The sequence below is a fragment of the Strongylocentrotus purpuratus genome, unplaced genomic scaffold (genome assembly GCF_000002235.5).
Source record: "Strongylocentrotus purpuratus isolate Spur 01 unplaced genomic scaffold, Spur_5.0 spur5_scaffold_5, whole genome shotgun sequence".
In the NCBI taxonomy this organism is placed as follows: Eukaryota; Metazoa; Echinodermata; class Echinoidea; order Camarodonta; family Strongylocentrotidae; genus Strongylocentrotus; species Strongylocentrotus purpuratus.
Window position 1 is genome coordinate 16,733,427 of NW_022145611.1, and position 24,519 is coordinate 16,757,945.

Consider the following 24,519-nt stretch of genomic DNA (forward strand, 5'->3'; position numbering starts at 1 on the left):
TACAAAATTATGATAATAATTATGATAATAATGCAACAAAATAGATAATATTAATAACAGATAGATGTTTTTACTTCACAAAGATCATTTTTGTCTCTCCTTATTTGCGCGCGTGTCGACTCGCGCATTGGGTGACGGTTTAATAATCATAATATAAAAACCTGTATGCATTCCCACACTCATTTGCATACCGCATGGCGTTTTTTATTGACCCCCTGTACAAACAACCAACGATCGGTGTATCATTTTGACTCTTTGACGCTGTCCCTCTTAGGAATACCCGAGGAGTCAGGGGCTGGAGCCTCGATACACCCAACTGATTTACGCATGTACAAGATATTCTGATCAGAACCAAGTAAAAGGACTTACAAGGGTTTCAATTCTTAATATTTGATATCGACAAAACTGTATTCACCTCAGTTTTGTGTCGGATGTTCACGAATAAAAGAAATGTCCTATTTGAACGAAGTGAATTAATTCGTCTTTCTGGACACCAAACAAACTCATTTGGAAAGTGAATAAATGCATGCAGGATATTTTGCCATCAACATCATAAACAGGAAGAATCGACTTTGGGAATGATACAAAGTTGGTATCCGTGAATGTCAACAATAAACACATGAAAAGTGGAAATAACACGCTAGCCATGATGGGATTGCATTGGAGATTTAGAATGCTGGCTTTTGTCGGATTTCTTCTCGCTATATATTTTCAGGTAAAGTATTCTGATATTACTACCATTCATAAATATCTTGTAATATGTATTCATTTCTGTCATATTCCATTTCAAATTTTTGAACATTGTCGCTATTCTAACTTTTTGTGTTAGAATAATTTTGAATAGGTCCAGTTATATATTTTGGCAGCATTGACCTCCATGGAGCATGCATATATGGGTCTTATATAATTATAAGGTGGATTGAGAGCGAGAGTTGGACACATTAACTTGGTTTCGAACCTGGGACCTATAACTTATATGAGACCACTGCGCCACCACTGAGCCATCACGTTCCTTGTGTTGATATACAATAATTGATATCATGTGATCATAACATTCTGACGCACTTTATTGATTGACATAAGAAATCGATCGCTTGAACGTCATCAATGTTATCATTGACCCAGTTTGTTTAGATGCTTCAATCATCATGCATATCAACATTGTGTTCTCTGTTAATTATGCTAAGTGACAATGTATTAGTGAAATGTCTAAATTGTTGTACTGCCAATCAAATTCATAATCTCGGGCCTTTAATGTGGTTCTCCAACACTTTTTTCATTAGGCCTATGTTCAAGGAAATAAACTCATTATATTTTTTTATTCTTCATTTCTATATACTCTTTGTTTATTATTTTGCACATAAATATTCCCCCTATCAAGCCTTTCATTTATACTATCTTTTAAGCTTCATAATTCAATATTTTCGTATAAAAATTATAAAAGGTCAGAAGATGAATAATTTTTTTAATGAATAAATAAAAAAAATTAAATTAAAATCAGCTATTAACGATTATGCATTATTATATGTTATCACAGATGTACCTGGCTCCTCTTTGATTGAAAAGATATTCGGTTTCTCCCTTTTCTGTCACAGAGATGACTATAGCGACTGCCCAAGGGAAACACAAAAAGTGGTCTTTGCAGACAGGTGGTCTTTGTAGACAGGTTACTTTAATGCATGTTTCAATGAGAAACCATTTTCAAGGGGGAAAATGTGGTGTTTGTAGATATGTGGTCACTAAAGCAGGTTTGACTGTACAATTATTTGAAGAAAAAAAAAACAGGGAGCTCACCAGAACATTGAGCAAGAGCTGCAATAAATGAATTTGCAAGATTAAGACAAGTGGGAAAACTCAAATGGGTGAATATGTTAATTCAATTCATTTTAAAAGCTCCAGTAATACATGAAGTCATGTTATTATGGGTGTCTTAAAGAAGAAGAAAAAAATCATTAAAATCATGCAATTTTCCATCCTAAACCATTTTCATCTAAAGTCAACGAACGGAGATGGTCACTTTGAACTGGATGTGATTTCATACGTCGATCCTCGGGGGGAGCTAGCGGACGGCTCATGTTGCGACCCGCCATCGTCATCATCGTCATCGTCATCGGCCGATGGCATTCAAGAATGTGTCAACGAGTGTGATGTCGCCTTCCGTGCTTGCCTTACCAACTTCCAGCCGCGCACGACGTATGATGGACGATGTGTATTTGGTGAAGGTAGCACCGATGTCGTCGGTGGAAACACATTGTTGTCTATCGTCGATGGCGACATCGACACGAGATCCGCATCGGTAAATTCTACCCCACCTGCTGAGAAAGACACAACTATCAAGTTCCCGTTTGATTTTGCGTGGCCGGTACGTCTTCTTTCTTTGATGACATTCTGCCGACTTTTGATGCATTGATTATATCCCAGTGCTCAAAGTTATTAGTGAAAATCAAGGTTAAAGGTCAAAGACAAGAATCAAGATAATTTTTTTTTCTCCAGTTTTATTCTATTTTATTAATTTAACCGTCGCCATAACTTTGATAGAAGAAGATAAAGATATTGAAAGAAGTATAGTTTAGTATGAAATATTCTTAATGTCATTTTCAGTTAAACCATTCCTATTTGAAAGTAAAGACATAAACGAATGTTTCGCTCCAACTCACAAACTCCGTTTTTAAATCAATAGAATACCAAGCGTTTCTAATTTAATGAACAACACAAAACAATGACGAAAGATGATGTTATTTCACCTTATTTGTAGACAACATTCTCCCTGATCCTGGAGGCTCTGGATGTTGATGGAAATGGTGTTGAAAAGTGTAAGTATGAAAGAGTATTACGATATTCGGTAATGACTGTGTGCATGGATAGGAAAGGACTACTGCCATGTCGGGTGTATGAGGTGTCTTAGGAATAATACTTTAATGTATTGCTTTAGTCGCGGTGTTTGTTATTTGTTTGCTGAGACTCTTTTTCAAATATATATTATTTTTCATTTTATCCCTAAAAACAATTACTACTCATTATTTTCTTTGATAATGTAGCACAGAAACCACCATCTACCAAATCCTCATTACCATCGTCGTCGTCATCATCATCACCACAACAATCACATACACCAACAATGCCCTTTATTATACCGATGCCCATACCAGTAACAACAGAAACCGCTTCGTTAACAAATGCATTTGAAACAACCACGTCCACGTTGGGGTCTCGAAACGTGACCTTCCAGTTGATCGAACGCGCCTACCACTCCGGCATCCTGGTCCCCTCCTCGTCCTGGGTCGCTCTTCGTCACGACGGCGCCACGGCCACCGTGCTCTACCGCGTCCGCCTCCAGTGCGACGACGACTTCTACGGGAAGACGTGTTTGAATTACTGCACGCCTCGCAATGACCAGTTCGGACATTACACGTGTGATGATGACGGCGGTAGGGTGTGCGACCACGGTTGGACCGGGAGTCATTGTATGATATGTGAGTTATACGATATCAGACTCTTTAAAGGGATCCGGTATAACTTTGTCTCAGATTCCGAAACAAAATTCTGGATTTAGCTCATGCTGCAATGATAATTATAAACCTATAGGTCAGTCAGAAACCCCATGACGATCGCCTGTCTGATTATCAAGATATTTATGATTGGAATTACAAATTTGTTACAGTCTATTCGGGAAAACGAGTATGGTAAAACCGGTCACTCAAAGATTTTTCCTTTTTTGAGGCACTTCTTGATCATTTTGAAGCGCAATTTTTTAGGGCTTCAATATTACACCATATCACAGACACTGATAACACATAGGGCCGTGTATCTCAGATTTAATATTGTTAAACGATCCCTTTAAAGCCAATATACAATGAAGTAACTTTACAACATATTCAATTACTTTGCAATTATCATAAATCAAACGCATACGTCTAATTCTTAAAGTTCATAGAATCGTATTTGAATCTTAATTAAATATTCAGGTGAAATTCGCGGAGAAGTAAAATGAGGTACGAACGTGAAATAGACTGATGTCACAGTTCTTTCAAGAATTGAGTACGAAATCAAATTCACATTCACGTTTTCTTTTGCTAAGTTGTTTTGATTATGGTTAATTATACATTCACGCTGTCTACTATCACTGAAACCTAATCTATTTCATTTTTTCTATAGTCTTGTTTCACCCGAAATATAATAGAAAAATTGCTACGAAGTATGGTAACATGTAACCTAGAGTACAAAGAAATATATTTTAAAGATTAGTTGACTGAATGGACGTCTCACACTATTTTGTTGTATTCTTTGACAAAAAGCAATATGCAAGAAAGGATGTCACGCGACATACGGCTTCTGTGATTCTCCAGATGAATGCAGGTAAGCAATTTGTTTTGTTTTTCATCTGGGGAGTTAACAATACCTAATGTTGGAATTACTTGGACAATTAAAAAAGACCATGAAGATTGGCACTTATGGTTCTAATTGCTTAATTTCGACCTCCTTTTGTTTCCACCAAAAGAAGGATTTTTTTTTTTGAGGGGTGGTCTTGCTAATCTGTCTATTTCCTTTTTTAAAATTTTAATCCAATAGTGGATCATAATCGTTTGTTTCGTCATAATTTATTTTCACTAATATTTCAATATGTTGATAGAAATCTCTTCTAATGAATTAAAATGGGGCAAAAAGTCCACACAAATGAAATATTGATTCATTTTCTAGAATTGAAGTACAACGACACTGTAGAAACAATGGTTTCTCGATATTTAATAAAATGAAAATCTTGAGAAAATGTAAATTATTTATCGCAAGCACAACGCGAAAATCGATCTCAGTTCAGTAAACGAGAATGCCCTTTAGGCTTGTTCGATTGGGGGATTGTGCTAGCTGAGGCTACTGCCCTACTACCATGGTTAACGTTATTTGAATTATCATCTGATAACTTAATTTGGAAAAGATTAATATTAGATCTTCAGAGAAATTGGCTGTTAGTTTGCATGTCCTTTTACTAATTATATAATTGTGTTTATCGTTAGTCATTAAAACTGCAGTAAAATTTATGTTTTTTCTGTAAGTAGGTCACCTAATTGATAATCATTTCTTCATACGCTGATCCACTTGAGGAAAATTCGCCCCTCCTTTATTAAAATCCGCCAATCCTGGATCCATTTCAGTTTATCTTCATACCATTTTTCATCACATTTCATACTACACTGTAAATAAAGAATTTGTTCATTGGTAATTTTTACGTATTTTTTCCATGTAGAATTTACTTGAAAACATTAGTTTTGCCACTTACGCACTAAATTTAAGTCTTGCTAACTCACACTTTCAATTTAGTAGAACATACGTGGAATATTTAAGTAAAATCAAATACATAAGAACTTTAAGTAATTTCAGCTTGTATTAATTTAGTAATTTTAACTCAAAATCAGAAATTATACGTATTACTTAAACAATTTATGTTGATTATTCTTATCTTTTTAAAGTAAGGACCGATGAAGTGCGTAATAGAAATATTTACATAATTTATGAATATTCATTAAGACCAAATTAAACTCTTTTTTAAATAAAACAATTCTTTTTTGTGGTTGAATGAAAATTTAAGGACTTTAAAACATTTACTAATTCATTTAACATGGCTAAGCAAAGACAAGACAATTTTTTAATTGTTACCCAGTTCAAAACAAATCAAAACTTGATATTTCAGGAAATTGTCAACCAATTTTCCTTTTAAGATGCTACGATAAAATTTGGAGCCTTTCAATATGTGTCGAATTGAAGCGTATGTAATAGTTTGTGATGGTGGTTAGTGATTAATCTTAAGTAGAAGTAGTGAATGATTAGTGGATGTTACTTGTTAGATTAGATGGGTACGAAATCGTGCAATATGTAATCCTATCATAGTTTTTTTTTTAAATTATCTAAAATGATTACAATACTTAAAATATTTACGTTAATGTAACTCGATTTAACTGAGTAAAAATTTATTCAGCAAAATAAGTAAATTCTACTTAAGATGCCGTAATATAAGGTAATATTTACTTAATAAAAATAAGGCAATTCTTTTCCTCAATTTTATTGAGTTATTTCGACTATTATTTTTTTTACAGTGTATGTACGGTATATTGAAACAAATTTTCATAATTATATTTATATCTTGATATCAACATTGTATTATAATGCTCACATTGAAATCAATTTACAACTAATGATGCAAAATGGATAGAGTTTCATTTATCTGAAATATTGGATTTAACGATTCGAACTGCACGTCGTGTGCATGCCATCGATAATGTCCTCTACCTTGTTACGTGATTGGCTAATCCGTATTGATCACATGATCCAGGTGCCGTCATGGTTGGCAAGGTGAGCTTTGCGATCAATGCATGCCATACCCTGGATGCAAACATGGTGGTTGTGTATCGCCTTGGCAGTGTAACTGCGAGTACAAGTGGGGCGGACTCCTGTGCGATCAAGGTGAGTTGAATGAAAAACGTGCACAGTTATGACTCCTGCATGTGAACTTTTGACCTGTAATTTAGAGGCAATAAATCAATAAGACGATGGAACAATTTTGGATCATTCCTCGAAATAAGGAAATGTTTCTCACCTAATATAAGCCTACTCCACGCCTTCCATCTTTACGATAAGAAAAAAATGGGGGTTAGAAAGGGAAATAGTCGAGGTTGATTCCGAGAAGGACCTTGGTTATTCGCCATATCAAAATAATCAGAAGGGACCATGACAAATTATATTATTTCTTTTGTACTCATAAAAGATTAATTGAGTATGAAGATAAACGATATATACATGTATAATTGTGTGAATGAAAAATATCTTGGCCTGCGTGTTTATCGAGATTAATATAGCTTGCTGCGAAATGTTATTATGCTCCCCCTCAAACAAACAAAAAGAATAAAATAAGAAAGGTGTGGGAGAAAAAAGGGGACAACCGAAAGAAAGAAAAGAGATGGTTTCGAAAGCGGAGTTCCTGAATAGATAACATTGTATAATTTCAAGATTTTTTTTCCTTCTCAGTCGAAGTGGTTAACTGTTTGATTAAGAAGTTGGAAGCGCCGAGGAAGTCAAGTTATAAAATCAACAATGTTCGCGGGCCGGAGACCGCCATACCAACACCAATTCTTAGTAATTATCTCGCTTCATATTGATTGAGAAAATACAGCTGACACGATATGGGCTCATTTAAAGGGATTGTTCAAATAATTGGAAATGTGACTAAGTGCCATCCATGGTTTTTCGTCGAAATTAGACTTGATATACATAGTACAGTATTTTATACATGTATCAACATTGAGATTACTAAGCAAGTAATCATGAATCATATTTTCACACCCTCATTATTTAGATATATCAATTATGTTCCGTCTATGTGAGGGAGAAGTATTTAATATGACTATCACAATGATATAGATGACTTAATGTGAATATATCAGCAACTTGTCATGGTGATTGAGAGAGTCATTCATTATAAACTGATGTTCGAGCACGTACGCAGTGTATAGCGCAGAATATTAGAACAGTTTAAAAGGTAAAAAACAGATATTTAATTTCCTTGATATAAGTAGAACTTGAAAAGAAGGGAGATATTTTCAGTTAAGTAAAGAAATTATAGTTGTCAACTATAATGTTAAAGCCTCAAGGAAAATAGTAAATATCATGAATAAGTAAACAATCTCACGTCCTCAAGTAAACGTTTACAACACGATTAATTATACCGACAAGTAAGACACTCAAAGCGAAATTCTTTTTTAAAAAATCGTTTTAGTATGATTTTTAATTAAAGTACAACTGGATTAGATGTATAAAAATACAAGTTGAGTCTGTACTCACAGTCACAAGCTTGAGATATCATACAAATAAAAAAATTCAGCCAATCACAACTGCAGGTTAAGTCATTTGGGGTTATAATACTTTGTAACTATTTTGTTATTAGCCACCCGCTGAGCTTTTCAAGTTCAAGTTCAAGTTTTAATTCCACATGTGGTTCATAAAAAACAAACAAATTACATGGTACCAACATGCAAGTAAAAGGGGGAACAATGATAAGGAAATGAAAAGTGGGAGGCAGAGAATGAGAAAAAAATAGTAAAAACTGGAAAAAAAGAGATTACAAAGGACTGGATAGCCGCCAAAGCGCCGTTTCATATTCCACTATTGTGTTCGGCAGTAGACTCGCGTCAACTCTTACCCGTCAACCTAATCAATTTTAATTTGAAAGCGATTTCTCGATAGGGAGAAGCGATGAATGATTAACTAGACTTGTGTTAATCGATAGATTATTATACACTCGTGCCCACACGCGTTCATAATTAGACGCACGCTTCCTCGGATCAAGTGTAGGGTTCTATACATGCATGCAAAGTAGGGTTTATCTTCATGTATGTGTTTGTTTATTTTTTCCCAACCATTTAGAGGTTTAAATAAAAATAATTATTGGCTGTCTAATTTAGTTTAGTCATTATTTTGACTGGATTACTCGGCTTGTTAAGTATTTTCATGTCATGTTTGATATTTAAAATGGCAATATATTAGTTCGCTAATCGATGTGTTTCCAACTTTCCATCATTTTGAAGAACAAAATATTGAGTCGAAAAAAGATTCAAATCACTTTGACTTTCTTTGCGATACTTTTTACTACATAACCTTAATAAAATATTATCAACGCTTTGAAACGTGTAGATAATTTGGCATGTCACGAGTACAGTTCTATGTTCCATACATTACAAAGTGTCATGAAATTAGAGACATAATACAAATTAAATATCAATATTTCCCTTCATAATTTGGTTTGATCATAACTATGGTAGGGCTATCAAATTATAAATATCATCGGGTATACTATCTTTGATGTGGCCGGTTAGGAATAGGACAAAATACCTTGGACTTGTATATTAGGTAACACTCATGAAATGTTTGAGTTGCTGTAAACATGAAGCTTAAGGCGTATTGTGTATTCATGTCTTGTATTTATATATTTTTTCTCATTTTGATGCTATGGTATAGATTTGGACTTCTGTGGTAGCCATACTCCTTGTCAACACGATGCCATATGCATCAATATCAGACCCAATGAATATGCATGTAGATGCACAGATGGTTTTGAAGGACAAGACTGTGAGTTAGGTAAGAACCGATTAATATTGTGGTGTTTCTATTATCAACTTTCTATACCATGAGTTACACTAATAGCATTTTGCATTTCCTTCCGAAATCTTTCTTTTTGCGATTATAGACATTATACTATGCATAATATTATGGCTTTCATGTTTCTTTCCCCCCAAATCCCTATATGATTGACATGATAAATGTCTGTTTCGAAGTTTGAATGTTCTGAAACCGTCTCATTTACTTGTTGTTTTCCAAAAATCAATACTGACAATTTGTATAAACCCTAGCCTTTTACATTCATAAGATAAAATAACATGAATTGCATTTTTGTTGATACTCTTCGGTACCTTTCACGCAACGGATGACTGCTAACAAAATGGTTCCATTAATTGTGGTAAGACATAATTATGACCTTTAAATTATACATAATTACTGAGATATCTATTATTACCAGATAGTAAAAAAAACTTAACAATTTAGGCGATATTCACTTTCATGTCATACAATCAGTAATCCCAACTTCTAAAGTAAAAATCAATCATTTGTATTTTCTTCAGAGAGCCAGAAAGGCGTTATGTCCAGTACTTTAACACAGAGTTAGGCCCTTCTGGCTTTCAACAGACGTTTGTTTATGTTTGGTTATATAGCTCAGGGGGCGTGTTACTCGAATCCGTGCATGAATGACGGCCAGTGCGAGGAAGTCGACCACGGATTCGTCTGCTACTGTTCCCCAGGATGGACAGGGATAGCATGTAATTCCAGTAAGAAGGCGTCTTGAGATTTGTAAAGCATATAGTTTTCTAATTGTTGTATTCTTCACTGGCTGTGCATTTATCTATGTTAGTTATCTGGTTGGAGGCGTGTAGTACATCCAATGAATATTACAGTTTATTTTCACACACGAAATAACCATAGCATTTCAGTTTTTAGTCGATGATAAATTTTGCTTCACTCATACTGATGTAACAATGTTATATTGAGGTTTTGATAAGTAGTCATCATGGTCATGTGGGAGCAAAATCTCATTGTAAAACCTCAACTCCTCTCTTTATAATATATAAACATGTAAACATATACCCTTCTTAATTACTAATAACGTCGGTTTACTTTTCTTTCAATAATTATTTACATTTTGTAGATATTGACGATTGCCTTCATTCTCCGTGTTTGAATGGTGGCTCATGTTCAGACCTCGTAGATGGGTATGAATGTCATTGTACATCACAATGGCAAGGCCCTGTGTGTCAATATGGTAAGTGCGTTTTAAGCTGATAGTGTCATAATTTACACATGTAGATATGTTTTATTTTGTAATACTACAAAATGTTTTTTTCCCCTTTTCGTATTTCATTATAGCTTTGGCTTTCATTACACATAAAAGTACATCTATTGAATACGATGACATCACATCACTATTAAACTTACCATGAGTTTTGCATAATTTCTTTCCAATAGACCTAAAGAAAACAAACGGGGTTGTGAACTGTTTGCCGATATTTCATATTAAGTGTAGTCTGTATGTATCTTTTAATTGTATGTTGTAGAAAATATTTGTTTTTTGTTTTGTTTTACCTGACTGCTAAGAAAGCATGTGTATGCTTGTAAGTAAGCAACCAGGGGACCGAGGGCTTTAAGTCCTCTCCGAGAGACTTGGTAATATGGATGAATGCCTTACCAAAGGAAACTAGCGCATCGACTTGGTTTCGAACTCCGGATCCCCCGGTTACGACACCACTACTCTATCACTGCGTCATAAACTTAACTATTTATTGATTTGATATTCTTCTTTTTGTCTCGTCACTGAACAGATTCGAATGAATGCACAGGACAGCCATGTGTGCACGCCTTCCGATGTAGAAACCGATTCGGTGATTACTTGTGTGACTGTCAGCCCGGTTGGACAGGCAGAAACTGCGATGTCAGTGAGTACAAATTTGATTTGATTTGATTTGATTTATCTTTCTTTTTCTTTTTCTTTTGCATTTTTACAAATTTATAACAAACAAAACATTGCAAAATGTACACATTTCAAATGCATTAAGAATGTCAGATCTGCTTTACAGGGATAGAACGGTTTCTTTTCTTCCTTTTCAGTTTGCCGAGATAGATTCAGAAAAAGTTTTCATCAAGCACCCCCCCCCCCAAAAAAAAAAAAAAAAAAGGGTTCACAAATTTTTGATTTGTTCAGTTGGGACAAAGAAAAAAATAATTTCCCGATAGACTTTTGAATTGTGGAGGGGGTGATCCCTTCCAATACGCTCTCGCAATCTCCATGCGTGTCGTGGCAAATTCTTAAATCTTTCCATGAGGAAATATATCCAGTACTTGTATTTTAAGATTTCAAATTATATATTTGTTGGTTCTATTTTTTTATTTTTTATAATATAAACAAACAAAAAACACAAATAAGATGTTGACAATCTGAACATGATATTCAAGATCATATTTTTAATGTTGTTTAACCTCAACGATGTATCGTTAGTGTAGTGTGATGTGCTTAAAATATTATGTTATCTTCTTGTAGATGCTAACGACTGTTTAGGACATTGTTTGAATGGTGCAACATGCATGGTAAGTGGTTCAAATGAAATTAAGTTTTCCCTTTTATATCCCTTCTCCCTCTGTTAGAGGTCATTTTTATTTGTACTTTACAAGTAGGAGAGTCACTGATGTCTGAATATTTCTCAATAATTTTTTTTTATAGTTGAACTTGCATTCTTACTATATTTGAATGTATCATAAGGTAATGGTAACACACGAATTCTAAACACACACCCACATTAATGCACAATAACTAACAACAATAACAGCCAATCGATATATAGAGTATAAAAGGATAGCATTAGATGTGCGCTGATTTTACATGGTATTGCTCACGGGAAGACATTATAAATGTTCTTTTTTCTCCCATTAACGTGCATAATTATCGTTACTTAGGACCTGATTAACTCGTTCATCTGCGTTTGCCAACCGGGATACACTGGCATCGAATGCGAGACGAACGTGGATGAATGCAGCAGTGATCCTTGTATGCATGGAGGGAAGTGTACGGATCTCATTAATGGATACCAGTGTGAGTGCAAGCCAGGGTTCTCAGGAACACGCTGCCAGGTAATTCTGAAAACGTTTGAGATTATGAAGAGATTGAACAATATTAGTTGAAACAATGGTAATAGATGCCATCATCTAGAAAAACGTGTTGTTCTCTTTGGCTTTGGATAATTTTTTTGATAGACCGTTTAAGATCAATGTTATTGCTGAATGCTTCGAATTTAGAGAGATGTGCCAACATATTGAGAAACGGGATATACAGTATTTTCTAATGTTACCCAAATTCATGGTATGATAATATCGTTTTATAATCCGCTGGCCCACCCGGATGAAACACAGAGTCCCATTAATGTCTTGAATTATATCTCACTATTTTCAGTATGACGTGGACCTTTGCAACCCAAACCCTTGTGGGCATGGAGCAAACTGCTTTAATCTCTTTGGAGACTACTTCTGCGCCTGTCCAGAAAGCCACCAAGGAAAGAATTGCTCCGATGCAAAGACGTTGTGTAAAGGTTCACTCTGTCAGGGTAAAACTCTTTGAAATTAGTAAAAAAAAATAATTATCATGTGTTAGATTAGTACATTTAAGATTATACATTTAGGTTTAATGCGTATAGTGCAAAATCATAAAAAATGCTCAGAACAAATTAAATACTTCCCTTCTTCAGAAGGAATAAGCTAGAAACCAAGATCATCTCTAAAGCAGCGTCATCAGATCACATTCTAATTTCCAGTAACATATTTATCATTCAGATTAAACAGGAGTACAAAAGGCATCATTGATATGGTTTAACTATATGTGAACTGGTGAAAAGAGTTACAATTTTTTTTCTGTGAAAAGTTTCTGTGAAAAGTGTCCCAACTCGTAAATTTTTTCATACAATTTATCATACATTTGCAGTGATAGATAGTTGCACCGTGACAGCAGGGGCTACCAGTACCGGTGGACCGACCCAGCAACCATCGAACGTTTGTGGTCCTCATGGCGCCTGCATCAGTCTGGATAATAATGGAGGATTCTCCTGCATCTGTGACACAGGATACACCGGCCTGTATTGTCATGAACGTAAGGCTAAAGTGCGGTCATCCTTGAGCGATGATGTGTATATTCTATTGACAAAATGTTTAAAATGAAGTTGTGTTCATCGGTCATGGGTTAGGCATGTTTGGATATGTTTGGATATGCATGTAAATGCGGTGGTAGAGTGTGCGTGGCGGGAACTCTAACCCATCTGCATTCCTATCCTTTAGCCCTTTTTTCTCCTCATTTTACTCATTTTCTCGACTTCAATAATGATAATCATTTATCATTCAACAAGGTCGACAAACAAAATGAGAAGTATACATCTAACCCAACCCAAACAAATATATCAAATTTTGATTTTGTTCATACATTTCGTCCATACGTGGCCCCAAACATAATTCAACAAATCTGTAAGTAATAGTCCCAGGGAAGCATTTTTAAAACAGAAAAGTGGTGTATTTTGACCAATATACCCTGAAAGAAAACGAATATTTCATCAGTTGATACTATTTTCATCTCTCTATTTTTTGTTGTTGCAGGGATTGACTATTGCGAAAGTGACCCCTGTCAGAATGGAGGTACTTGTATCAACACTGTCTTGTCAATACAATGTGTCTGTACCCCAGGATGGGAGGGTCTCTTCTGTCACATCAGTGAGTATGGTCCAGGAGACTATGTAATTACAACAGGTCCATAAAGAAAAGAAATGCCCCTCCATCACGAGTGTGTGGTCGTTAAAACAGAAGTTAGAATGGTTAGATTTGTATTGCTTTTAGAGTGTGGAATACAATATTCTGCATGGATTACACCTTCAACAAAATTCACACGGAATATATCAACAAAAGTTCACCTCCTTGAGTCTTTCGTGATATTATTCTTTCATTCTGATTCCTGCACACCAATTATATGTTGCAAAAGCTTTTGGCATAAAAGCTTCCTATCATAGTTTATAAAGGGAAGTTTCCACCACAGAAATTATCTAATTCACTTTCCTGAGTTGAATATTACGGTTATTCTACACATCTGCTCTATTCAGGTACTGATGAATGCTCTGCGACCCCGTGCAGAAACAACGGAACCTGTGTGGATCTTCATGCGGATTTTACATGCGTGTGCCCTAAACGATGGATGGGGAAAACTTGTAATTCACGTAAGTCATTCTCCCGTCCCTGAAATCTAAATTCTGAATGGAAACTTGTATAATTGAACGTTGCAAAATGTAATCACTTTATCATCTAATGATCTAAATATAACTATCTCTTTCTCCACAAGCAAGAAGCACTTAACATAGCAGCAAGGAATAATAATAATAATAAGAAGAATAATGGTGGATTCTTATATGGCGCACATGTCTGTCACGTTGTGACGCTCCTGGCGCTGCCCCGATTATTACCCTGGCTTTAACATTGCCCATTGAGTTGTTTTTATTTTTTTGTTTAACTGTTGTTGATGTTGTTGTTGTTGTAATATTGCTCATTCACTGTATTCCTTCGTTTCCACAGTTGAAAGCCATTGTGACTCGAGCACGTGTCGTAACAATGGAGTATGTGAAGACGCCGGTCAATCATTCATGTGTCTCTGCCCACCAGCATGGGAAGGAATATCTTGTCGGATAGGTAGGAGAATATTTTCGAACTGAAATTCTTCATATGAACTAAACTGAATATAACCAGCGTATGAACTAAGTCTATATGACTATTATTTACCTGAAGTAATGATGTAGAAAAGACGAAACATAGAATTGTCTAAGAAGTATCGAAATAATTCTGCTCTTTAGAGGGGTTCCTTTTTGCAATAATTTGTGCATGATATCATGCCATTAAATATGCCAAATTGTACTAATCAAGTTTATATTTCATAACTTTCTACATTGAATATCGTCTTTATTTCAGACTATAATGACCCGGTAACAGGATGTCGAAACTTAAGATAATCGTTTTTCGTTATGACTTTTGGCGGTCATTTAGCGTTGCGAAGTTGTGTGACTTATGTCAAGAGCCACCACCACCACTATCTCAAGTTATTGGTAGTCGCTACTCGTTTTTATCATTTCTTATCCATCGCTTCTGTGTAGATTTTTACTTTAGAACTTGAATTGTTTGTAAAGTTGAAATAGAGACAGACTCGAATTACAAAATATCGTAGGTTGGCTGGTAAAAAGCCATATTAACTTTCCTTTCCATAAACTTTTCAGCTATCCAGGACAGATGCACTGGTAGTCCATGCGAAAACGGGGCGACATGTATTCCAAGTGGAGAATCGTATACGTGTATCTGCAAAGATGGTTTTGAAGGAGTAAATTGTGAGAAAAGTAAGTCACGTAATAACTTACCTTTCGGCTATTTCTCTTTTCGCTCATTTTTGGTTCTCCCCTGAAATAATTGTCATGATATTTAGCACCGAGAATTATGCCATGATAATCCCCTTTCATCGTATCATCTAAAGATATCAGTTGTGCTTAAAACGTTGATGAGGTTTAAAGAAGTAATTGCCCATTGCTAATAAATCACGATCATTTCTTGCAAAGAAACAAATATTCTTTAAGAAAACTATGCCATCCTTGCTACTCATCTATGTTATATGAAGTGTTAGTCACTTCTGTTCATTATGTTGATGGTTGCTTTCTAATGCCTGCCTTAATGGAGAGATTTGTGCGAATGGCATCAATCGGTTTCTTGTCATTCTCTTTAGTGTAACTGAGTCGTTTTTCTTTAACCTTGTCATCACGATAGATGTGGATGACTGTCGCCTAAACCCCTGCCATAATGGAGGAAAGTGTGTGGATGGTATCAACTGGTTTCTCTGTCAGTGTGCAGATGGATTCGCAGGACCTAGCTGCAGAATAAGTAAGTCATGGGTTCGCATATATAGAGGGATCATCTATAACTTTCAAAAAAGAATATATACGTTTCTCGTTTGTTTAAAAAAAAGTACTGTGTGAAACAGCGAATGTTTTATTTTTGTTTGTTAACGCTATAACATAGCCATTTCAGTTTATTCAACACATAATGACATACATGATGTAATTTTGCAATAGGTGTTTAATGCTCTCTCTATATATGATAACATTTTTTTTCCAGATATCAATGAATGTCTTTCAAGCCCATGTGCTTATGGCAGTACGTGTGTGGATGGTATGGCATCATACACATGTCACTGTCCACTAGGAAGGAACGGAACAACCTGCTCACAAGGTCGGTAAACAAATGAAGCAGTTTACAAAACTTATTGTCCTTATTTATTTGTTATCCTCTCTTACTTAATTTATTCAATTTTAATTTATTCAATTTTAATACGATAGTCATGTTAGTCATTTTAGTGTTCCAGTTATTAACAAGGAGAGCTTCTTGCTCTACTAATGAGCAATCGCGCCTCATCAAAATTAATGTTTATCAGGAATTTAAATCACATGATAAAATTTGAAGCTGGGTTGTCGGGAGATGCTGTTTGTCAATTGAATGTTCGCAGTGAATGCGGGCCAAATTACATCAATATCTTTCCTATTGTTCTTCAGAACTCCTTGATTGTATTGATATATTATATTTTCACTATTCTCTAGTAATTGGTTACGACCCCATGCCGAGATCGTGTCAGTCTGGTCGACATCTTCGTGTTCATGACGAGACCTGGCAGCAGGACTGTAACCGATGTCGCTGTGATGATGGGCACATCGTCTGCTCGAAGGTTTGTTTGTCTGCTGTTTGTTAAAAAAGTAGTCATCGTTTGATTGACAATAATTCCTAGTCGTAAAGCCGAGGATTTCAACTTCAAATCATGAGTAGCATAAGTTTAGAGACACAAATATTCGAAACCCACTAAAGCCAATGAAAAGAAAGGAAAAGATTATCCTTCCCTTGTAGACCGATAGCCTCTTAAATTTTGCTCTGTTTGGTCAAAGATATCTTTTCGCAGTTGAAATTAAAAACCAGCAATTGATCAAGTGCATAACAGGCGACTAGGTGACGTCTCCTCGATGAAAGCTGCGTTCTTGCTGTAAAAGTAAACATATTCAAATGGCATGTATGTACGACTTCCTCTCCAGCAACGACTGAATTTAAAAATATATAGCAAATCATTAGTTCTAAAAATGGCCATATCAATCCTTTTTGTTTTATGTCTTGTCAGATATGGTGTGGTCCATCGTCGTGTCTAGCTGTCGCAGATGAAACCTTCAGCATGTACGAGCCCGACGACCAATCTGTTTTTAGCTGCTCTCAAGGTTTCTTTTGTCGGCCTATACAAGAACATGAGTGTTTTACGCCTCCTTGTCATCCGTGGGGAGTCTGCGAAAAGACGGCATCCGAAGCAAGTTCGGATGGTTACAGACAAGAACATGGATACCTAACGGGACGGGTTGATAATCTAAAAGATGGAAGAGACTTATCTTTGTCGGTAGACCATACAGGCATGATTGGTTGCGAATCTGGCGGGAACAATGATTTATCTGGAACTTGTATCCGTCTCTTACTGACGTTCGACTTGTGGATAATGCCTGTGGTACAATAATTATCTTTTTCTGGTTTTAATTATTTCCCTGATATGTAATCTAAGACTATGGCATGTCAACTAAACCCTACAAAGTGAAAACATGAGTTACACAATTAATTATTGCTATGAAAAAGTTTATCCATGATCTTATGACTATATTATAATTTGATTTTCATTTATTTCACTATGTTTCGTTTCAAACTTTACGCTGTACTTGCATCTTTTGTATAAGCAAACTGACTTTTGCCTATAAAAGCAAGAAGCTGAGAAAACAGTTTCAAAATTGAGCAATTTCTTGATATATCTTCCAATATCCACCAGGGGATGACTGTTGAGGCTGTTTGCAATGATATCAGACAGCTACCACATATACACGATGCTGCCCAGGATGCCGCCATATTCATCATCTGCCGAAAGGCTCCTCAAGAAACCGATACTATCGATTTGACGGTGGTAAGTTGTCTGCTGAGTGTAAAGAAGAAACTGTAAAAGAGGGGAACGAGGGAGAGGGTGCGGGTGAGAGGGGGTGGGGGATCGGACAACCCAATTGACATATCAGATTAAACCGAGTGCCTGGACCTCGTTGTTTGGTACTGGGCTTATTTTTAGCATCTCCGCATCTACAAAGAATTCATGTGCACTCGCATTGAGTTTTTGTGTGTGTTATCATTAGTATAAAAAAATCATCATCATCATCATCATCATTACCATTGCTTTTCATCTTAATGTTTGCATTTGTTTAAAATTTTAAAATGTTTTTGTCCGATTTAAAGCTTTTAATCCCCTCATCATTATTTTGCCAGTCGACAGACGGGAATGCCAATGCGATCACGGCAAATAACGTCAGCCAGGCTTTGATTTCGGGTCTCCAGGGTCGATCAGGAAACAGTCCCGTGGTTCTTAACGCAATCACCAGCATTCAACAAATGTCACCTTCGTTAGTAGTTAGCGCCAGATTTAATGCCAGTAAGTATATTACTATTCATTATTGGCACCCCCATCGGGCAATTACTTAAGATTAAAAAAACAAAAGTTTGGGAGCTTCTTATGAAAATCAAAGAAATCAAATAATACAACACGAGATAAACATGAGGTACCTTTCCAGAAGAAACTGCTGAAGGGGAAGGGAAGAATTGAATATCCGCTTTTTATCTGCAATTTTTGTACGGCAAATTTTAATCCAGCCACGCCTCCCATAAAAATTAACCAAGTTAGATACAAATTTTCCACTATCAATTAATTTAGTGTTTAAATTTAGCATATTTCACCGACAAAAAGATTAAATTGTTAATAAATTGTCTTAATGAAATTAGAAGAATTCATTGTTTTCATTCAAGATTTAATGGCTTCCACTATAGATAACGTCTTGATTTTCTTATTTTCTTGTTTTGCATGTGATGAAGGATTTCTTATCCTTGCGTACATGGTTGTTTTAGTAGCGATCTCACTCTTCGGCTGCACTGTAATCGCATTCGGTCGTCGACGTCACGGCTGTCTCAACTCGCAGCCACCGCCCCCTCCGCCGTCCTTACCACTTCACGTCCTTACGGGGAGCGATCAGGGCATCGCTGAATCAGCGACTACCATCACCACCATCACCACCACCATGCACCAAGCCCTCAATGATTACATCATCGACGAAAACAAGACGTCAGATAAATCATCGACATCGAGGACGTCCAGTTCGTTTAGGGATGACGTCCATCATTACGAGAACGACGCTAGAAGGAATCAGCCTACATCAACCGGCTATTTGGTGCCTGATTTTGAACGGTTGAACCATTCGAATAAGGGATCAAATAGAAGAGTAGCAAGGAGGCCTAGATCTAGATCGGAGAAGGAGCCAACTTGAATCAACGACATTTTAAAAGATGGACTTGTCAAGCAAGACATTTTTACATTCAGAGATATACTGGACGCGAAGAAGAAGCCGTCACTACACCACTAGATATCACACAAGGAATAAGCGTCCATTGAGATCAAAACCATCAGGTCTTTCAACAATCCAACAGTTTATTGAAGGCTGATGACGTTCATGTATTATATCTATACTCAGAGTCATAATTTATTGCATAATGTAATTGGTGATATCACTTCAATAAGAATAGATCGCCTGTATACAGTTTACTTTTGCGAATTAAAAAATTACCCCTTTAAATAATCAAAAGCGCCATTTGTCCTTACTCCAATACGAATTTATGACAGCATGACATCGAGGCCTTCAGTAATATCAGTATGAATGAGCTAAAAATTGGTTGCACTATAATTATAATCATGATCAAATCTTTCGGAGCTACCATGACCTTTAAATTTGTAACCTCTATTTGTAAAATATTGACTTGTATCCATAATTCGTAGTGCATTTATTTATTATTCAATCCCTCGCAGCAGCACGCTTTCACATCAAAATAATGTCTAAACTTGCGTCCTCGTCATCGAAAAGTGTTTTTGATTATAAAAAAAAAAATATCTTGAGAGGCGAAACAAAGTTCCCCCTTTTTTTTTTTTAGAAAGGTCTGTTTTTCAACTAACATATTTTTCTCTAGATTTTCACTGATATCATTTATATTATTATTTTAGTGCTTCTACATCTAATCGCAAACAAATTAAATCGAAATCATCATTGCAAATAAATGGCGGTTATGCAGCCGACACTAGACTTTGAATGGAGCCTATTTAGAAATGTAAAACTGTTTAATTGGTATTGTGAATCACAAACCTTTTGCAAATGAAAGAAATGCCAGTCAACCGTTTTGATGTCGTTAGTGACATTAGTCCCGGCTTTTAGTTGCTGCATCTCAACTTTATTTGAAAAAGAAAATTTCAGTAAATTACTTATATCAATATCCTAGATAATTGAATAAATCCCGCAAATATTTTACGTGTATATTGCCTCAACCGACACAAACAGGCATATCAATTTGAAGATCTATTATAACAACCCTGAATATATGCCGGTATAGACAAGCCATCTCTAAATTTTACTCTCACCGTACCTTAGCGTCTTTGGCACAATCGATGACATGTCTATTGAAAATAAGTATAATAGAAAGTACGTTATTTGTATGAATCAGTATTTTGTTATGAAAAGTTTGTACATACATTGCCATTGAATAAAATGTAAAAATTCCAATTGTTTGTGTTTTATGAAATCCACTCTTCCTATTTGTATGTTGCTAATCCATAATGGTGATTGAATAGAAGAAAAGGAACATGATGTTAATGTTGCTTAACATAGCATCAACAATTCACTCGCACTCACGAAATGATAATTCAAATAATTAGAGATAAACTAGGCATACCATTAGGTATCAGAAGAAGTATTTCTGTGAATGGCAGACACATTGGAGAGAAGGAGTAAAGAAAGGATGTGTGTGTGAGAGAGAGAGAGAGAGAGAGAGAGAAAGAGAGAGAGAAAGAGAAAGAGAGAGAGAGAGAGAGAGAGAGAGAGAGAGAGAGAAAAGGGGGGGGGATGTATTATATGGAAGGGGGTATGGAGGACGGATGGGAAAGAGAAGTAAAAAGTAAAAGATTGACATTTGGATGTTAAAATAATCTTGCATTAGGTGTGTATATTCGTGAAAATCAAACGAGCAAAACGGCCAACAATGAACATAGGAAGAAAGAAATAGATGCCGTCGAAACAACAGCTAGGCATAGAACATATGGTTCTATTCATTTATTCTTTAAAAATCGAAACGATTTGATTTCATTGAATTCCAATTTAAGCCTGATGATCGTGTTCTTTTCCCAATGAAGTAATCTATGGCTCGACATTAACAGGCGCCGGAAATTTAATTTCGGACCCCCCCCCCCCCCGCCCCCGCCCCGCCCCCTAAAATTCCGGACCCCTTCAAAATACAGAGCCTTGAATAATCTTTATAGAGATATTTTTCTCATGTTCGGACGTGCGTTGCTTGGGCAGCTCTTCTGAAAATATTATTCTGTTCATTTGGTCTAGCGCCATCTGATGTTGAAAAAGTTTCAAGGAAAGCAAAAGTACTTCGTGGGCATCGGTATGTAGTAGGAATATATGGGGGATATCAACTGATCATCATAATTATATGTCATTTCGCTTGCGTTATTAAATTATCCTTTTATAAGCCTTTAAAAGAAAATTGGCCTGTATGCCAGTAAGTAAATACAATGTTTGAGGCGTTCGTTTTGCATTATTTGTTAGGGGTACGATTTCACTCTCGTAATGGCACATCAAAGTCGTTGACACAGTCCGAAGTCGGCAAAATCATGACGCTTCAATTTAGAACGGATAGACCTCAGATCAGTGCATAATACACCAGATGAAACTCAAGAACAATTCATGACTAACCATACGAAGAAGCCTAAATGCATTGGAAATGGAATGATCACTGCAGGACACAGGGGCGGCATTCGATCCATGAATGCCCCCCCCCCCCCCCCCCCGACGGAGCATGACTCGCCTCCACTGCACATGACGAAACGAGATTTTGGCCTCAGGAAAAGAAGAAAGAAAAGAAAAGAAAAGAGAAAGGAAAAGACAGGAAAATAGAAAATCAAAGAAAAAATTGAAAACAAAAGAAATAAACACAAAACAAAACAAAACAAAACCAACTCGAAACCTATAGAATAATTAATGAAAATAATATCAAGTATAAGAGGTTTTGCAAGTCACATGCCTTAATATATATATATGAACTTATAGGCAAATATCTTAGTAGGTAGGGGTAGGAGAGTTGGGGTTGGGAGGGGGTCATTGGCAGGACTTCCTAGAAAGGGAAAGACTTGGCTCTGGTTAGTCAATTTGAAATAAAATTATGAAGATATCGCTATATAATGTATCTATCTATTTAGGAACAACATTCTGATTTTTTTTTAAAATGTAATAAAATGAAGTATATATATTTTTTTGAGAATGCAGTAAATTGCACACGCTAAAATACCGGTCACGCTTCCCAGAGGATTCCACCCCCGAATTACCAAGGCCAGGAGGGGGGGGGGGGGGGGGGGGGGGGGGGGTGTCCGGGAGGCCTATGAAGGTGCATTGGCTTATCATGAGAGATGTTATCATGGTACATTTAATATTCAAAATGCAAAAATGGGCCGGGCTGCCCTGAAACCACTTAGCTGCCATATAATACCAGTTGGTAACAAAGATAATTATATCTGTAATCAGTCAAATTGTCGGACTACCACATTAAAATACCGTTATTAAAACTATTCCAAAACTGTTGATCTCTTATGTTCCAAAACGAAACAGATGCACTCATTTTTCAAGAATTTGAGTGTAAAATATCCCATCGATTCTTAACGTTTGGTCAGATTCGAAAATAAAAGGGAGTGAGGATCGGGGCATAGGAGATAAAGGGGAAACCCCGTCCAATAACTTGGGACACGATGACCGAAAGAGCGAGCTCGCATGCCAGAGACTATTCTCCCAGCATGCAATGCGCCTATCTCGGCCATTTTGCTGTAACTTTCTACGTCTTCTGTCTTCCTGCTTTTCCGTACAGAGCTAAAGAGGCGAATAATTGGCCATTTATAATTTCGTCTTACAGCTCTTCGAAATGTCCGATGAGGCCGGATAGATTTTGGCAGAACTGGTTGGACTATGTTAATTACCGTTCGGTTACTTTGGAAGTATGTTCATTTTTGTTTCTTATGTTATGTGGACTTTAAAGCCAGAAGTAGGTCTATGTTTATGGGCAGGGCAACCCTCGCCCTCGGCGCCCGTGCAGCCATACAGACGTGTATGGCTTCAATCATACAGATGCGCTCGAGCTATGACTCGTACCGAGCTGTGTGTGAGCTGTGAATATGAATGTCAGATGTGCCGGTATATGTGCTGTTATTGTTAATGGCATGTTTATTGCGGTAATATGCTGTAACTAAATTGTGACATTCATCTAACTTTTAGATTTGATTTGCAGATCTGTCCCTGTAGTTTTAAAGTTTTATTTTGTCTTGTAGTTGTATTAATTGTAATCTTGCTAATTATTGCATTGGTGAATTGAGGATGGGTCCGTGCAGTTTGGGTGAAGTACAACTACAAGAAGAGTTGATTCTTGAATTTTAAAGTGGGAAAGTTGTGAATGTGATTTTTGGCAAGTTTGGGGGGATTTGATCTTGATCTAGTGATCCAGCATCATCAAATTTTGAGTAAATGATGAGGTTTAGATTCTAGATCTGCTATTCACTGATTCCCTCTAGATCTAGGCTACTCTCTAACTCTAACTCGAGTCCAGGGAGCTCCGACGCCAACGACGCCAAAGGCCGCGGAGCTCCAAATGCGAAATTTGAAACAAAAATCAAACAGCGGTTGTGGCAATATTTTTCCTGAAGTGTGTACAAATTCTGACTTAGAATCTACAGTGTTTTCGACTCCTTTGGGCATGTTGCAGATCGCACTACACTTGAAATCATATTTTGAAGAAGTCTGCGATGGGAAAAGGGGTGATTCCTCGTCCTAAACTGATCCGTTGGATCGTCGATCCAACATGGAGAAGAGAAAGTATGCATGCACGGTAGCGGTGCAGCAAATATGAATATTCATGCTATAGAGCGCCGTTCGCTCGAAAATGCTGAATATGCACGACTCAAAACAACAGAGCAGTGTTGTACAACCTCGCATCTGGAGCTGTGACGCCTTTGGCGTCGGCGTCGGAGCTCCCTGGAGTTACCTACTCTCTAGATCTAGACCATTTGCACACTGAAAAATTTTCTAAAAAAACTTTGAGAGTGCAAGTTATAACAGTGTAGGGACTGAAAAGTGATTTAGAATTTGTGGACCCCTCCCAACCAGTTTAGCCGTACAGATAAGGGCTGGATGATTAATGAAATGTGATAATGATATCACTCGGCCTTACTTT

At 36.4% G+C, this 24,519-nt stretch overlaps 2 protein-coding genes across 4 annotated transcripts in view; both read left to right on the forward strand.

Moving 5' to 3' along the window:
- The first annotated feature begins 1,960 nt into the window (after window positions 1–1,960).
- LOC105443877 (protein jagged-2-like) lies at window positions 1,961–20,176 on the forward strand. The gene is made up of 23 exons (XM_011677557.2): window positions 1,961–2,362; window positions 2,756–2,813; window positions 3,039–3,473; window positions 4,296–4,356; window positions 6,326–6,456; window positions 9,756–9,869; window positions 10,247–10,360; window positions 10,917–11,030; window positions 11,633–11,679; window positions 12,046–12,219; window positions 12,539–12,689; window positions 13,064–13,228; window positions 13,726–13,839; window positions 14,223–14,336; window positions 14,689–14,802; window positions 15,381–15,497; window positions 15,919–16,032; window positions 16,267–16,380; window positions 16,746–16,870; window positions 17,312–17,683; window positions 17,996–18,127; window positions 18,478–18,640; window positions 19,078–20,176. The coding sequence occupies exons 1-23, from the start codon at window positions 1,961–1,963 to the stop codon at window positions 19,524–19,526; spliced, it is 3,894 nt and encodes a 1,297-aa protein (XP_011675859.2). The 3' UTR covers window positions 19,527–20,176.
- A 2,928-nt stretch (window positions 20,177–23,104) lies between these two features.
- LOC576491 (serine/threonine-protein kinase MRCK alpha) overlaps window positions 23,105–24,519 on the forward strand; it is a 77,513-nt gene continuing 76,098 nt past the window's right edge. For all 3 annotated transcript variants that reach the window (XM_030998609.1, XM_030998610.1, XM_030998611.1), the window contains exon 1: window positions 23,105–23,290. The gene's annotated coding sequence lies outside the window, so the exon portion shown is untranslated. The remainder of the gene's footprint in view (window positions 23,291–24,519) is intronic.